Source organism: Suricata suricatta, chromosome 6 (genome assembly GCF_006229205.1).
Source record: "Suricata suricatta isolate VVHF042 chromosome 6, meerkat_22Aug2017_6uvM2_HiC, whole genome shotgun sequence".
NCBI classification, from domain to species: Eukaryota; Metazoa; Chordata; class Mammalia; order Carnivora; family Herpestidae; genus Suricata; species Suricata suricatta.
Genome location: NC_043705.1, coordinates 26,882,359 through 26,899,838, shown reverse-complemented (window position 1 = coordinate 26,899,838; position 17,480 = coordinate 26,882,359). Strand labels below are relative to the sequence as shown.

Here is a 17,480-nt window from a genome sequence, read left to right as displayed (position 1 = left end):
GGTCAGAGGCCAGGCCAGAAGTCAAACCCAGACTCTCACGTCCACCTCGGTGGCCTCCCCGCAGGACTGGTTCCGGGGAAACAGGGGTATGGCTGGAGCAGGGCCCCATGACAGGAACGTGTGTTCTAGAAGATCAGGCAGCCTGACATTGTTCCAGTCCCATGGATGGGAGCCACTGGCTGGGAGGAAGGGCCCTCTCACCTCTGGAACTTGCAGGACATGCCCAGGGAGCCTTGGGATCAAGGGACCTGTCCCGCTGCAGCTGGAGACCACTGAGCATTCCAGGGGAGTTATAAGAGGAAAGCTTTACAAGGAGACGATGGGCAGAGACACTTTTTTCCAGCAGAGGATTATGAGGTTTCATTGCAGTAAAGCTGAGGGTCTGGTAAGTGGGCCCTCCATGTTCATGGGACTTAGAGGAACTTGCTCCATGTCCCCTAAATGCTGATGAACATGGAGACATCCTTTGCTTCTCCCATGGACGAAGGCCCTTTTGGGAGGTGGTGTGTCCCCAGGGCTCCCCTCCCAGGGCAGTCCCTCACCCGAAGAGTCTCGAAGGTGTCCTCGATCTCGATGATCTGCTGAATGTTGTTGGTGACGGTGGAGATGACCTTATCGATGAGGTGCACCACACCGTTGGTTGCGTGGTGGTCGGCTTTCAGCAGCCGAGCGCAGTTGACGGTCACGATCTGTCCAGAGAAGAAATGAGGATGAGCGGTTGACACATCAGAGCCAACAGCTTGAAGCCCCAGGAAGGGAAGACACAGTGTGCAAGGCGGGTTCCACAGCTGTGGGACCTGAGGGCCTGAGGAGAGGCAGGTGCAGGAGGCAGGGACGACCTCCAGCACCTCTCACCTGCAACACAAAACCCCCGAACCCACCCACACATGTTGACCCGGAGCGGGCTCAGTGTGGATGCAGGGCAGTGTAATTGAGGACTCCCTACCCCATTGGGATAGTGGTGGATCTGGATGTCCGAATTCTGGTACATGGAGGTGAGGGCCATGCCGTGTTTCAGCTCGTCTGTCAGGACCCGCCTGTTCACCATGTGGTAGCGGAGGGCATTGAGGAGCTCGATGTTGACGTTGCTCACCAGGGAGTCCAGCACTTCCTGGAAGGAAGGCCGGAGTGGCAGTTAGCTGGCTGCAGACCACATGTTCAAGGTGGGGGGGTACTTGCTACCCTGGGGAAGGTGTTTCTGAAACCCCAGTGGCCCCAGGCCTCCATGCTGCCAAGGACCTCTCCTCCGGAAGCACCAGTGTCAGTCTGCTCAGCTCAGACAGACAGACCTGAGGAGGGATAGTTTAACTCGGGCTTCCTGGCTTTCTCTGAGGGCTCAAGGAAGACATTTCCCGAAACAGTGGGAAATCACTACAGAGCCTCATCCTTCATGCCCCCCAGCACCCCCCTCTGGGAAGGAAGGCAGGCATCTCACAGCTGGCAAGGAAGCCCAGGCCTCGTTGCTGGGGGCGAAGATGGTGAAGCTGCCGGGCCCTTCCATCTCGGGCCTCAGCTTCTCTGTGCGGTCCGTGTATAGCTGGGTGGTGGTCGAGCCCACGACTCCCAGGGTCTCGTAAAGGTTTGAGAGAGGCAGGGCTGCAGGGGCAGAAGACAGAGGAGGCACAGGCTGTGGGGCCCACCCCAGGCAGATGGGACCCTCCCTGGTCTGCAGAGAGCGTGGTACATCTATAGGACAAGTGTGCGCAAAAGCCCAGACACGACCATTGTGTCCAATGTGCTTGTCCCATGTGTCACATGCTTCTTAAAGAGGCTCCGTAGGTCAAACGCCTCCCTACTCAGACTCAGCTAATTGGTAATTTTTCGTCTTTTAGCCAGGCCCAAAATGAAGCTTCTGTTCCAAGACATTTTACAGAATACTGGCAGGAAAGAACACCGGAAATAGATATCCTTAGTCACAAACTAGGCTTTCCGATTCATCTAGTTGTAAGAACTGGCTTCCTGATGGCCTCTACTAGAATGAAAGAACATTCCAGACCTTCCAGGTTCTTTGTATACTTCCAAGCAATAAAATGTTCTGTCCTTTGAGGGGTCTGGAGCTTAGGAGGGAGGGCCTTTCCCTCCCACGGTGAACTCGCCGTCCATGTCAAAGGGCGTGAACAAAGGCTCAGGGGCTGAGCTCCCCTGTAAGGCCATTCTCCTTTCTCCACTGCCTATTTCCCACTTGCCTTCCACCTAAGCCTCCCGCCACACCAATCATGGCCCCTCGTGACCCTGGCACCAACCAAAGTGCCCCTTCCTTTTAAGTCCATCTCACATTCTCAATGAATCAATACTAAGTATTTCATAGTTAAAACTCCCTCTCTGCACAGCCCCTGAGGACATGCCTGCAGGAAAGCCTCTGATAAAATTCACAGGGGCCACCTAGTCTTTGGTCCCTGTGGCCATCCGTGGTTCCCTTTGCCAAGTTCTGACAGAGGGAGGAGGGGGTGGCTTGGTGCTTCAGCCTGGCTCCTGGCAGAGCTGATCAGAAATCACTCCAAGCCAGACACCTCAAGGCCAGCAGCCCATGCCTGGGAGGCCAGCAAGGGTAGGTCGGAATTGGAGTCGGTTCCACCAGTCCCATAAGGAGGTCAGCTTGGATAGGAAGGAGCAGTGCGGGAAGGCCCTGTTTCTAGCTTCCATCCTTGGCCCTCGCACGGAGCCCGGAACCAGAGCGCTCACGAGGAGCATGTCCATGCAGCTTTGAGTGTCAGACCCCCTGCGGACACGGCTGCCTCTCACGTGGGTGCTCCCCCCTCGCCATCTCCCTTGGCACCAACGGGCCAGGCCTGCTTACTCACCCGCGGGACAGCCCTTCTCTCCTGGCACCTTCTCATACCCAGGACAGCACTCGTAGCTGATGACTCTGCAATGAGACACACACGTGAGGGGGAGGTGGGGCTCCCCTTCTCCTGGCTGTCCTCAGTCCTCACTCCAGGAAGGGCATCCCAGGCAGAGGGAGGGAAATGATGGGACAATGGTGTGCCGTCTTGGAGGAGATCATTCATTCTCAGGCCTATCTGTGCCTTCTGGAGCAAAGAGCTTGTCCCCCCTCCTCAGCTTTGGAGGATGGTTGCCATCCCTCCAGCAATCCAGATGGACTGCGGCCGCACGTTCAATAGTCGGATTAGGAAAGAGGCACCACCAGGATTTATCTCCAGCATAACTCATGGCGAACCCCACGGTTAGCGTTCTGGAGAGGCAGCAGGGGGTGGGGGAGCCCTGGACCTGCGCCGGCTGAGTCTGCCACTCACCAACTGGGAGCTCCCCTGCCAGTCCCATCTCCTCTCTGAGCCTCAGTTTCCTCGTCTGTAAAATGTACGTGTGTATCCTGCAGCGGTCATGGGATTCAATCTCACGGTCATCTAGCTCTCCGATTTAATGCCCCAGAAAGATAGATGATCATCAAGTTTTTCTGTCTTTACAATCAAACTTGAATACTTTTAGAGTAAACACACAGCTCTTTTTGTTTTTTCATTTCTTTAAAATGAAAACAAAACTTTAATCAATAAAAACATTTCTATGGTTTCAGATAGAAAATGCACAAAGGATTATACAGCAAAGTGTTTCCCATCCATCCTCAACCAATTCATCCTCTCTTCCTTCCACGATGATGTCACTGATATCAGCGGTTTGCAAGAGTCTTTGGTATCTGGATGGAAATAAGACTGGCAGGATACAGTTTTGGGGGTTTGGTTTTTCTTTGTTGTTGTTGTTATTGCTGTTATGAAAGGGAGGGAGGGAGGGGGGGAGAGAGAGAGAGAGAGAGAGAGAGAGAAGGGGGAGGTCAAAAAGAGAGAGAGAATCCCAAGCAGGGTCCATGCTCAGTGGGAATCATGACCCTGGGATCATGATCTGAGCCAAAATCAAGAGTCAGATGCTCAATCGACTGAGCCACCCAGGTGCCCCCAGCAGTATACAGTCTTAAACTTGGAAATAATCTGGCAGAAAAACTTTCAACTCTCTCTTCTCTCAACCCCAGCAAGTGTATTCTAGGGCAGTTACCGTCTTCTGGAGGACTGAAACGCACGCCTTCAGCTAACCCACTATTCCGGGGGATCCAGACTGAGAATGCCAAGCAACATCACAAGCCAGTAAGTGTTCTAAATGCTTACACCTAAGAAAGACTTGCTTCTGATCAAATCCCCGAGTTCTCTGGAAGACCACCCCTGCACGGCAGTGTGAGCACAGCCCTCTCCAGCAGCCCTGGAATCAGATGTGAGCAGCCATGTCCTGCTCCTTCCCTTCTTGCACATGGATACATCCTTCGGGACAGGAGACAATTCAGACTTGAACTCAGGTTTTGACACAGAAATAAGTGCTCATCACAGGGCTCTCATAGGACATTTAATGACCTTGCTCAAAGACAGACAGGCAGGCAGACGGGTAAGAAATGCGGCTGGGGAGTCGGGGACGCTGCTCTCAGGGAGCCCAGGACATTCTGCTCTTATTAATTCAATTGGAGTCGGCTCAGGGAAGCCCTGGTGAGTCATGAGAAGATGGAGCCAGGTTCATTTGTTGTCCAGGGGGTGCTGCAGACGAGGGTTCTCAGGCTGCCAGGGAGCTACGGGAATCACTTTGCCAGAAACGAGTCCTCCAGGAAATGGCTAAGCAGTGACACGCCATGCATATTCTTCTGCCCAACCCTCTCCGTCCTCCTGCCCACCCTAACCTCCTCTCCAGCCTTCCTCTCATCCTGCTCCCTTCTAAACTTTCATCCCTGAACCCGTAAGGGTTCTGCTGGTAAGGGCTAAATAGTCCCAGGACTCACCTCGACCAACCTACAATTTTATTTTTGGAAACTAAAGTCATCTCCTGCAACTAAAGCAAGGCAGTGCAGTGTCATGGAAACTAGTACTCGAACTAGGAGACCTGGCCTGTGACCCATCGGGAGCAAGGTGACCTCGAAAGTCCATTTCTCTCTTGGGGTCTCAGCTGCCTCATCTATGAAATGGGGTGAGGTTAAAATAGATGACCTCCAAGGTCCTGGTCCCTGGGAGTACTGTAGGGGGCAGAGAGGCTGGCTTCTCCCAGCTAACTCTGGGGAGATCTCCACGCCTTGGGCCCATAGGTCCAGGGGACGCCCATCCGTGGGATCCCAGGGCTTCTCTGATAAACACCAGGGCTCTGTGGCTGGGGTTGGAAAGGTGGGGTTAAGGTTGAGTCCACCAAAGCTTAGCTTCTTTCCAAAAGTACTTGGGTGGCACCACATGCAACTGGAGAAGCACAGTTGGAGGATGGGTCTTCTCCTCAAGCTCTCCTCACCCCGGGGGCCCCTGTGCACATGGGTGTTGCATACTCCATGCCCTGGAGCCTCCAGCCACGCAGGTTGATTCTTCCAGGGCCTCATCTTTTGCGTTCCATCTCAAAAAACATGAGAGAGCTCCACAGCTCAGGCGGCCTCACCAGGATTTCACGGAGGACACAGAAAACCAGCTCCTCAAGTATATTCTTACTAGTTTCTGTGGCCGTGTGTATATGAGCTTGTGTGGGGAGAGTGGGTAGCATGGGGTAGAAATGGGGTTAAATGGGGTCTGGGAGCAGGCATCAACCTAAGCAGAAAAGTCTCAGCATGGAGAAGGATACTGAGGATGGATTCAGAAAGCTGCAAGGGTGCTCAGGGGCAAAAGGGTTTCTTAAGGTCACAGCTGGGTAGGGGCACCTGGCTGGCTCAGTAAGTTAAGCCTCTGACTCTTGGTTTTGGTTTCAGTCATCATCTCATGGTTTGTGAGTTCAAGTCATGCATTGGGCTCTGTGCTGACAGCTTGGAACCTGCTTGGGAATTGCCTCTCCTCTCTCTCTCTCTCTCTCTCTCTCTCTCTCTCTCTCTCTCTCTGCCCCTTCCCCACTAGCATGTATGCTCTCTGTCTCAAAAATAAACATTAAAAACAAAAGCTCACAGCTGGGTAGGAGCACACCTAGGACTCCCCTGGGATTTCATGGAGTCTAATCCCTTTTCTACCGCTCTTGGCAACATATGGATTGGGGGAAAGCAGACTGATCTGGCATGGAAGGGACACAGGTGCTCTCTCTGATGGGGCCAGAGCCCACCCTCATCAGTACCCACCATGCCTTACCACATGGGCTCTCTGCAGCCGCTGGACGTGGGTGGCACACGGCCCCCAGCAGAGCTCAGTCTGCCAGCTGCAGGCTTTTCCCTGACATACTGAGTGTGGCTCTGGCCACGAAGCTTTCTCCTCATCCTCCTGCCCTGCTGGTCTCCCCCGACTCCTGCTGTCACAGCCTGGCATTCTTGGCACTCCCCAGGTGTGCAGGCATGAGCCATGCCTCTCACCCCAGCCCGACAGCCTTCTGGGCTGAGACACTTCCTCGGCGGCAATTTTCCTACTCCCAACCGACCCCACAATACCAGCTCCTCTCAGAACAGGTCTGCGTGGCCCCAGAGAAGCCGAAGGCAGCTGGAAGTTGACGACTGAGAAGACAGCCCATCGGGTGCCTGGACTAGTGGTGTCTGTAATCCGCCCAGCGTGTGTCCTCCTCGGGCTCTGGCCCTGGGGAGGACACACGTGGGGAGACGGGGCCAGGATCCCCCACAGGCTCATGTGTCTGAGGCCATTTCTCTAGGATGAACACAGGAAAGATGGACGCTATTGGGGCCTCCGTCTGTGCCTCCCCAGTTTCGTGGACCCCCTGTGCAGAGGACCAATCAGCTGGTGTCTGAATCCAACCTCATCAGCAAAAGCTGTTCTCAAGAGAGGCTCCTGGCTTTTCCTTGACCTGACACCGTCCAGTAAGTAAAGACCTGAGGTCAGAAAAAGAATATCCTCCAGCTTCTATGAGACACTAATCTTGTTCCAGCTTCCCCGGCCAGAAGAACAATTTGAGGAAGAAGGTGAGGGAAGGTGCCCAAGTTAGAGGGGCATTTCAGGGAGGAAGGCAAAGGCAGCACTGATCTAAGTTCTAAGACTAGAGACGGGTGCGAGGCTGTCGGCCGTTCCCCGCCAGCGCGTTACTCAGGATCAGACAGACAGAAGCAGTGGTATTTCTCTCCCCTAAATCATTTTCCAAGCAGTTAATATAATAAGTTAAAACAACCACTCTCTCCAAGTGCACTGCACAGCCCTGGCCAGCCGTCACGGCTGTAAATGTCTAGGGACTACTCAGACTCTGGAAGTGGGTGGAGCAAGGAACGCAGCCCGAGAGCCAACTTCCCGTGACAGACGGTAAACCGCTCAACGTGTCATGATTTCCAAGCAGAATCAGAGAGCAAACACAGCCCGGCATGGTCTAGATGCCAGTCATCCCCCACGGACCGCCCAGAGTAGCTCCTCGTCCGTCCTCCTGGCCTCGGAAACTCGGCTGAGCTTTCTTAAGCCCCCAGCCGAAAATCGAAATCTTGAGCTCCCCCCTGAAAAGGGCTTGTTTAACCTACTGCCTCCCGTCAAAGGCCCCATCACCAACCAGGGTCCGGCTTGGTTTGTGGAGGAAGACAGCACCTTTAAAAAATGTGTTTGTGTTTTTGGTGACAATCTGTATGCAGTGTGAGGACACTGTGGGGGCTCCTGGATGCTGCCCATGTCTCTTCAGTCCCCGTCCCCTTCATCTGACCAGGGAGTCCCCCTGCAGCAGGGGACCAGAATGACCACCAGACTGGGGGTGAGCAAGCAGAGGAAGGCCGGTGACTCTGGGCCAAAGCGCCTCAGGAGGCTTGTTTCTGGGGCCTTCTGTCAGAGATTTTAGGTCTGCAGAGAGCCATGTGGGGCAGTTTACCCAGGCCCTGCTGGGGTGCTGCTCACCCCAGGGTCTCCCCACGGCACTCACACTAGCTGCTGGGGTTAACTCTCCCTGGAGGCGGCACAGCAGAGTAGCCAGACATGCCCCCCTTCCCGGTAATGACATAGAACACACTGCTGAGGTTTCTGAGCCTCAGTCTCTCCATCTGTGAATGGGCTAACAATTACTCTGATCTCACAGGGCGCCTATGGGTGTTCAACAAGCTCACTTATGAGACGCACTTCTCAGATGCTTGATATTTATTGAGTGCTCAGTTGTGGGTCTTCATTTTATTTGTAACATTTTATTTATTTTGAGAGAGAGACAAAGATAGCATGCACGTGAGTGGGGGAGAGGCAGGGAGAGAGGGGGACCAAGAATCCCAAGCAGGCTCTATGCTGTCAGCACAGAGCCTGACGTGGGGCCCAATTTCACGAACCATGAGATCATGACCTGAGCTGAAATCAACAGTCAGACTCTCAAACAACTGAGCCACCAGGTGCCCTGTGGAGCTTCTTTTTAAAAAACTCCAGGCATAAACTTGAAACTGAAGTTAGGTTAATAACTCATTGAAAACAACGTCCTGCAGGAGACCACTGATCACACGCCTTCGCACCTCTATAGGACTCAACAGACAGGGCCCACGTCAGCTCCCCACTATTGCGGGAACAACTAATCCCAAACTTAGTGGCTCAAAACAACACAAATTTATTGTCTTACAATTCTGCATGTTAGAGGCAGAAAGCGGCCTCATGAGGCTGAAACCAAAGGCCGCCTTCCTTTCAGACGCTCTAGTGGGGAACCTCTCTTTTCCAGTATCTGGGGGCTGCGTGCACTTCTCGGCTTGTGGTCCCATCACCCAAACCTCAGTTTTAATTGCATCATCTCCTCCTCTGACCTCCTGCCTCCCTCTTATAAGGACCCTTATGATTACACTGAGCTCACCATAACCTCCTCAAGACCCTTCACTTAATCATGTTGGCAAAGGCTCTTTCTCCTGGTCAGCTAACGCTGTTATAGGTTCAGGGATTAGGATGTGGACGACCTCTTTAGGGGGGGGGTGTCATTCTGCCTACCACAGGACATTACCCCAGATGGTACACGGATTCGTGTACTACTCACCCCAACAAAATTCGCTGTCAGCTAACCTGCCTCCGTGGAATTTACAGAGTGGGACAGAACCTTCAGGAAAACTGGTACGGCCAAGGTGTTTGGTGAACCCCTAGAGTCTGGTATAGGTCAAATCTGAGTTATTTTGAGGCAGTTATCCCAGGTGGCTCCACAAGGAAAGTCAGGGATGGCGGTGCTGCTGGGGGCCTGGGGACTGCCCGCATCCCTGGATGACATCTCACCATCCTCTTCTTTTTCCTCAAGGGACCTTAAGGCTATGGGATGCAGGGTGGGGAGGGCTCTTGTTCAGCTCCCCAGGAGACACCCCTGGGTGCCCTGGCAGCATGAGACCCGTTGCGAACAGCTCGGCCAGCTGACAGAAGGCCTCGGCCACACCCCAGCTGCCTCTGGGAGTGTAGCCTTAACACCGTGCTGACCAAGTATCAATACTTCAGCCCCTGGGCAAAGCGGGGCTGCTCCTAGAGGGAGGGGTGGGTCCTGCCAGCTCATCTTGGCTTCAGAGAACCGGCTACTGAGCTCGTGAACTGCGTTACTCACAGAACAACCCCGAGACTCTGAGAATGGCCAGCCAGCACTCCTACCTGCTGGCTGCCCGGCCGGCCCTGCCTGGGCCACGTTTACGATGTCTGCGCTCCAACCATGACTGCTACGACCCCATGAGGTCAACTCCGCCAGACTTGGCTGTTTAGCCCGCCTCCCTCTCCCGGGGCTCACACAAAGGAGGGCTGTTGAGAGGCAGCAAGGTTTCCTGACCACAGTTTCCTGCGGCATCGCTCAAGCTGCGGCACGTAAAGTTTTTACGGTGACTAATCAGACTGGGGCCTGACATCACGGACGGGGATGCCATCTCCCCCCAAATCCCATCTGCTCGATTAGCTATTGTATCACTCTGGTGCTCTTGAGTGAGATAAAAGCTCATATGAATTTCCAAGTAATAAAATTCACTCAAGTCACTAAACAGGCGCCCGGTGGTCACAACCTCCTGTAATATGAATATATGGCAGGCCAGACAAACAGCACCAAAGACTCAGGCTCTTGTCTCAGGACAATGTGGTGTCCTTTGAACGGAATGCAGAGTGTGGCCAGCACCCTCCCTTCCTCCATGGAGTTGGGATCCAAGGCCTCCAAGCAGCCAACAAGTGTCTCCAGGGCCCCGGGTCTCTGTGTGACTGGACACTGCAAAGTCTTCACCCCGTGGCCCTGGGTTTGGGGCCACTTATCTGCTTTCAAAGTAAATTCTTCCTCCAGACTTGGGCCCCTTGGTAACCCATGCTGCCTCCTTCCCCGAGACACTTTGGGTCCTTTCACCCCGATACACACCTCTGCTCCAACCTCTTCCCAAAAAAGTCTCACTGCCCACGCTGGCCTCCTGCTGAGACAGCCCTCTCTGCTCCAACCACAACTATGCGCCCCATTTCCCAGTCTCCTCTTCGCCCAAATAAAAGCACCGAGGGACCCATTTTTCCTGGGGGATGTCAGCTCCCTTCCTGACCATTTGTGGCGCCCAATTCCTGGGGGTCGCTGGGCAGCTCTCTCCCGGGCCTCAGTGCCCGTATGCATGTGAACCACCAGGCTGCTCTTTCTCAGTTCTCCAAGAAGGAGGAGGAGTTCTGCCGTTTCCCCTTCCCCGCGGGAGCCTCTGGGCCTCTTCCAAGCCAGCTCCTCCGATGTTGCACGTGATGTTCCAGGAAGGGACCCTCTTGTCCTGGATCATGAAGTTTTATAGCAACTCATGGTTTCCTATCCCCATTTCCTCTTTTTGAAGTTGCCCAAAGCAGTGGCCACATGGAGGAGTCCAATGTGCACACCAGCCCTTCGGCCTTTGTGGGGCCGGGTCAATGGTGGGGGCTGGGCACCGGGCACCGCCTGACTCCACGCTATACCTCGCTTTCCCACCTGCAGCCTACCCGCCACCCCCGATCCGTCCCGGGCTCCCCCCGGGCTCCCTGGCATAAGGCTGCTGTGCTACCACATCACCACCCTCTCAGAGCCAGACCTGCCCAGAGGGAAGAATGGCTCATGGAGAACGTATGCCAACACACAGCTGTGCGGCCTGTGCCCTGCCCTGGTGCACAGACGAGAAGGGTGTAGGGATGGAGAGCCAATAAGCCAAGATTATGACTCATCGACAGCCGTGTTGGCCGGGGAGCTGTCAAGGAATGTTACCAAGCTACGGTTAACTGGTCCGTCAAATGCTTCCCAAAGGCTGCCCAAAATACCACAGCCAACGCCACTCCACGGCCAGTTTGACATTACCAGGTGGGTCTCATTTTGAGGGAAACCAGGACTAACAAATATGCAACTCTTGAAACCCAGGGCTCTGAGACAGAAGGGCTATTTGCTTCATACTGGTCCTTGGTCACCTTCCAATAAGCAGTTATGGGTGGCCTAGCTCTATGCTTAATTAAGTAATTAATTCACTGTTAAATTGAGTAGATAATATACACGTGGGAAACATCAAACAGTATGAAAGACTTTCCTGTTGTTTGTGTAACTGAGGACACCACGGAAGGATGTGTGGTATGGAATTTGCACGATCTCCTCTCGTCCACGGCAGCAAACACTGCCGGGTGTGTATCCACTGAACCCAGAAGGTACGTCCTCTTAGCTCACTCAGCCCTTACCGGGGAGGCCGGGCGGTCAGGCTGTCAGGGACCTGCCCTGGACAAGCTCCCCTCGAGCTGCTGGTCTCTCCCCTGCTCCGCCAAGACCCTCAGTGTCTCTTGATTCATACCAGGATTGATAACTGCCCAAAGCAATCAAGGTCACAAGCTGGGATATTTATGTTTGATGTACATTTTCGGGGAAGAGCATTTTCCCTTTCTTCTCAGGTTATGAAGGTGGAAGAGACGTCTATTCAGGAGTCATGTCCCAAGCAATACAGTTAAAATCCCCTAACATGGGGAAGAGTTCAAGAGGGTGGCTTGGAGGCTCTTAGTCCTCCTACTGTGCAGACGAGAGGAAGGTCAGGCCCGCAAAAGTGGCCCAGGAGGTTCTCATGGCACGTACTCCCGTCTGTAACAGAGAGCCAGCTTTGAGATCAGTTGACTATTGGTGCCAAAACAGATTAAGCCTCCCAGGAATTCTGTTAGAACATGCATGCCACCCGGTTTCCGCCAGGCAGCAGGGCAGCTGGGCGAACGCCACCTCCCTGGATGCTGACAGAGGCACCAACAAGCCCTGTTGTAACCACACTGGTCCACACCCCACTGGCACTCTCACTGCTGTCTGAATGGCCTAGATCTGCAAATAATAGCAGGTAGCATTTCCTGAGCATTTACGATGCGCAAGGCACCTTATTCAGCCTTAAATGCATCCTTTCATTCAGTCCTCATGATGATCGTTTAAGGGAGTCCTTTGTTGTTCCCATTTGACAGATGAGGCAACTGAGGTTTGAAAGGTGAAGCCGCCTACCCAGGTAAGTGGTAGAGCCAGCATCCGAATAGAGTGCCTGAGCCTATGTTTTTAACATGTTTGCTGCTTCATAACATGCATATATATAGGTACCGGTCTTTTGCGGGTGTTTACCTTATGACCGAAGGGAGTGCTGCGTCAGTTCACCAGTGGGCTTTCTTTCCTAGAGACACAGGCTTGTGGCATCTCCACTGACTGTCCCACTAGGTGAGGACTGAGAAGCATACATGCACATGCCCGCGCACACACACACACACACACACACACACACACACACACACCCCTCCATGTTTCATGCTGCTTATAATCCCACAGCAGCCCTGCAAAATGTATCCAAGTCTTGTCAGGAGCCTTAAAAATGCAAACCAAAGTTGCCAGCTTCCTGGGATCCCAGGGTGGCTCAGTCCGTTAAACGTCTGACTTCAGCTCAGGTCATGAACTCGCTGGTCATGGGTTCGAGCCTCGTATCGGGCTCTGTGCTGACAGCTCAGAGCCTAGAGCGTGCTTCGGATTCTGTGTCTCCCCCCTCTCTGTTTCTCCCCTGCCTGCACTGTCATTCTCTCTCTCTCTCTCTCTCAAAAATAAAGATGAAAAAAAGAATAAAAAACAAAAGCGGCCAGCCTCCTAAAAGGGCCCCTCCCCAGCACACAGCTGGCTGACACGTTTGCACACGATTCTGCATGACTCCTTCGGCGCCTAACCTTTCAGAAGGCCAGCCCTGGCCCGGGGGCCATGCGCTGGCGGGCGGGCAGCGGGCCCCTGAGGCGGCGGGCGGTCCCCAGGGCTCACGCATACTCACGTGGACTTGCCACAGATCTTCCTCTGGTACCACTGCTTGCAGTTGGTGAAGTACTTCTTGTTGGTGCCGATGAGCTTCTGCACAGCACACACGTTGGGGCTGGAATCAAAGCAGTGGAGTCAGCAAAGGTTGTCTGCACCTCTGCCCCACTACCACATCCTTCCCGCCACATGGGCCTTCCGAGGTCATTCGAATGCTCTAGAATGGGTCATTCGGATGTTCTAGAGATGACATGTCACAGTCATTTCAGTGTGGGGATCAGCCGGGGGGCTCAGGGGCAGATACTGTCTCTCTTGATTTCGAGCTCCCTTGCGAGTGTCCTATCAAATTAAATACCGACAAAGTGTATCTCCCACACTGATGTCATTTCACGGAAGTCTCCTTCTTTGACACAGGTAGTGGGTCTGTGTAAATAGAAGCATCTTAACCTTTTTAGATCATGTTAGTGAGAAAACTAGCGAGGCAGCTTTGGGAGAAGTCCCCAGTCTTCTCTGCACCCCCAGACCTTCCCCCCCAGAGTCAAAATGTGCACAGGCTCTAACCGACCATCCCAGTGCACCTCTCTGTCATGAGAGGAGGCCAAAGTCTGGGCCTGGCACCTCCCAGGCAGCTCCACACAGACATACTCTATGTCCCTAAGCCAGGAGCCTGGCTCGGAACACTACCGTGCTGGCTGCGGTGAGGACCTGAGTAGCCGACACTCTCCCCCTGGACTCTCAGCCATTCACTACTCAGGCCCCAGCCTGAGTCCACTGTCCCCAGAAAGCCTTCCTCCAGTGTCCCAGGTGACACCCTGACTCAAAATATAGCCCTTGTTTGATCCTTGGTACCAAACAGAATCCCAAACCGATCAGAGAGCTTATCTTTCTTCTCTCCAATTACCCCCAAAGACCCTTGAGGGCAAATGCGCTGCCTTGTTCTGACTTTTAGGTTCTAGATGGGGCCTAGCACTGGGTCAGAGTGAAGAAAGAGTTTGGAAATGACCTTGCTGAAGATACTGGTCCTGGGACCACTTACTACTCTAAGGGAACACTGGGAAAGCTCAGGGCAATGCCCAGGGCTCTGCTGAGAAGCCCCTCCTTCCTGGAGCCGTGGGGTCTGTGTGGTGTCTTTTAATCAGTGTATGAGGTTGTGACCCGAACCACGCTCAGGCCCCGCGGTGGTAGGATCTTGATTAGGAGCCCTGCGGGGAAAGGAGTTAGCTGTGGCTGTGTAGTGGCAATCCAGAGAGGGTCTCCCTGACCTGAGACAGGAAGTTCCTCCGCTGAACCACAAGTCAGAGGACAGTAAAGCGAAGAGACTGAGGGCTTCCACAAAACCTCTGTGTCCTGAGAAATTCAGGTGTCAGTTTTATATATCAGCTCCTCTGTCACTTTAAAAATGTGCTCAGTGATCCCTTGGTGCCGGGAAGACACGGGTACTTCTGCAAGAGCTAGACCTACATCCCCATCATACTGGCTGCAGGAACATGGTCAGCTCTCAAAAAGTCAGAGTTGGGTTACTGGGTAGGAGGACGCCCTGACCCTTTGCTTCTCTGCCCTCTCTCTTCTCCCATGTGGGTGCCACCTCTTTGTCCAGTTTGTGGCTTGGGAGCAAAGGTGCAGAGGCCAAGAAGCCACACTAAATATCAATGGGTCCATGTAAGAAGTGGAGGGCAAGGGAAGTTAAGGGGGGACAGCAGACCACAGGCTGCCAGGGAGGTAAGCCCCTGTCCCCTTAGTCCTAGCTGGGTCTGATCAGATGTGCACAGCCTCAGAGGATTCTAACCGAAGCACCTTGCTCCTCTGTTTGCTGCCTGGGATTCACAGGTTACGGCCGTCCCCAAATAACCTCTGTAGAGTCCCCACTGGCCACGCTCCAGCCCTAGGTACTGTTTATTGCTGTACAATCGTAGAAGTTCTTCTATCTGACCAAGCAGGAAACAATTACTGTCGATGAATTCCCTGCAACTTTCCGTAGGCGGCTGGCGAATCTTCAGTGCGTTTCTCGGGGATGTGGTTCTAACATTCCTCTGTGGAATGAGTTTCCACCTCTGCGGCCCCTTTGAGACAGGAGCGGAGGCTGGGGGTGGCTCCCCCTCACCGTAGCGGGGGGAGGGGTGGGCTGTATACCCAGGAAATCTAGGCTGAAGTTTAATGGAAAAGACTTAGCCATTTCTGGGCCTCCTGCCTCCATCCAGTTCAGCTGTTTAACTTGGATTTGAAAATCAAGGGCTTCAGAGGGTACACCTGGGTGGCTCAGCCAGTTAAGCATCCATGCCCTTCAGCTCAGGTCATGATCTCATAGTTTGTGGGTTCGAGCCCCATGTCGGGCTCTGTGCTGACAGCTCAGAACCAGGAGCCCGTTTTGGCTCCTGTGTCTCCCTCTCTCTCTGCTCTACCCCTGCCCTGTCTCTCAATAAATAAATAAATGTTAAAAAAAAAAAAAGAAAAACTCAAACGCTTCAGGAATTCCAGTCCAGTTTTGGATGTTTTTGGTCATGAGAGCTTTTTACTTCTCTGTCTGTATTCCTTTTCCCCTCCCTGTAGCAACCTGGGTGCAGCTGGAGTCAAGAGATCACATCACAGTCTCTACTCTCCGAACAGCTTCCTGTGTTCGGACTAAGTCAATGCATCCCACTAAGCTGCACTTCCTCATCTGTAAAATGGAAATACAAACAACAAACAGATCTCCTGTGCTGTGGTGGAGATGGGATGTGGAGTGACAAAACACGGCCACGGGCAAGGCACACTTGCTAGTTCTCCTTCACGTCTTGGAGCACGCCGCAGTGCCTGAAAATAGCAGAGATTTTTCTTCCCTTTCCACCACTTCTCACTTTGAATGAGGGCTGGAGCTTGAACAGGTGTGCCCATTTTGTGCAGGGTGCTACACTCAACGTGGAGGGCCAGGCAGTCCCTCGGTATTTTCAGGGACAGACCACAGCAAACGCAACCATGCCTGCAAGCATTTGGTCACAGTTCATCTGCCTGCACACCCACACCTTACCGCCGAGGGCATGCGTGCGTGTGTGACTTCCCAGACCATTCTGCCCACCCCAGATCTCTGTAGGCATTCTCCACTGTACCCCAAGAAGGGAAACAACAGGATTAGCCTGCAGGGGCGTGGGGAGGAAGGGTGCAGAGGAAGTTGATCTAATATCTGAAATCCGTAACAAAGAGCACTTGCCTTGTTAAAAAAAAAAAAAAGTCCTATTTTGCAGTTGGGCATTGTCTCTTCCAAGCTGTGAAGGGAAGGAGCTTCTCTATGGAGATGACTTTTGGTGCAGCCCCACCAACACCTTTGGGGAGGCTTCACTGTGATTTGCACGGAGCCCCCACTCTGGGTGACAGCGCTGCTGGGTGTGCTATCAGGATCTTCTCCTGACTTAGTGGCTAACAACACAGAAGGGACAGAAACCTCCCAGGCAGACTGCGGCACCCACACAGAACATGCTTCTTTGGCAAGAAAGGCAAGAGGGGAAAGGAGAACAGAACTAGTCAGAGACGATGACAATGGCACACATTTTGACTTTTATGCCTCAACTTTCTGAGCTGCCCCCCGCCCTTCTGTACACACAGCCTAAGTCAAGGGTGATTCTCCCCCTTCCTTAAAGACCCCGGGACATGTTCTCTGCCCTGGTCTTTCCAGGAGGGCACTGAGGCTGCAGCTCACTCTGCAGAAATCGCCCTTCCCGCAGCCCTGGGCACCTGAACGGCCAGGGAAGCCTGTATGGAAAGCCCCGGGCAGAGGGAACAAGGACAACAACTCCCTGTGGGGGGCAGCCTCCACCCACCCCGGGAGCACTCCTAAGGGTGGGGAGCCAAGGTGTGGTAAGGCCTCGGAAGTCACCTGTAATCACCCCACAGTGAGTTTTGACCTGAGTACAGATTTGCCCAGTCATGCGGCAGTCTGGGTCCCAACGGCATCTGAGCTGCCAAGGCCCAGTGGCATGACTCTATCCACCTGTGGTTTTACAGAACTGAAAAAAGAGTTGGTGCGACTGGGCAGGCTGGAAACTATGGCAAAGCCCCAGATGTGTGGAGTGAGATGCTCTAGTCTGGGGTGTAGAAACATTGCCCATCCCTGCCTGGGTCTGGGCTGGTGTCTTTACCAGGTCAGACCCTCTCCCTGGGTTTGCCTCCTTAAGCTAACACATCAGTTAGGGTCTCAAAGGAATGTCTGCGATGATCATTTATAATCCCACGTGTATAATGCCAGCTAGTTAAGTTTTAGGGCAGATTTCCAATCTTGGCTCCAGTGCAGGACCGTAGGAAGGCAATGTGTCCTCTCTGGACTCAGTTTCCCAGTTTGCACAGTGTGCACGATGGAGTGCTGCTCTTCATCTGGCAGACGAGGAGGTGCCTCGCGGCCCTTGCTGGGCCTGGTGTGCCCTGCCATGGAGCCAGGTGGCTGCTGCAGAGCG

The 17,480-nt window shown here is 53.6% G+C and overlaps 1 protein-coding gene across 1 annotated transcript in view; it reads right to left on the bottom strand.

The window, feature by feature from the left end:
* Window positions 1-16,075, bottom strand: part of TGFBI (transforming growth factor beta induced) — a 30,754-nt gene extending 14,679 nt beyond the window's left edge. The window contains exons 1-6 of the mRNA XM_029941173.1: window positions 16,059-16,075; window positions 13,079-13,177; window positions 2,802-2,866; window positions 1,436-1,596; window positions 947-1,111; window positions 543-689 (exon numbers count right to left, since the gene is read on the bottom strand). Of these exons, the coding sequence (XP_029797033.1) occupies window positions 543-689; window positions 947-1,111; window positions 1,436-1,596; window positions 2,802-2,866; window positions 13,079-13,177; window positions 16,059-16,075 (654 nt within the window). The remainder of the gene's footprint in view (window positions 1-542; window positions 690-946; window positions 1,112-1,435; window positions 1,597-2,801; window positions 2,867-13,078; window positions 13,178-16,058) is intronic.
* Between the last annotated feature and the right edge of the window lie 1,405 nt (window positions 16,076-17,480).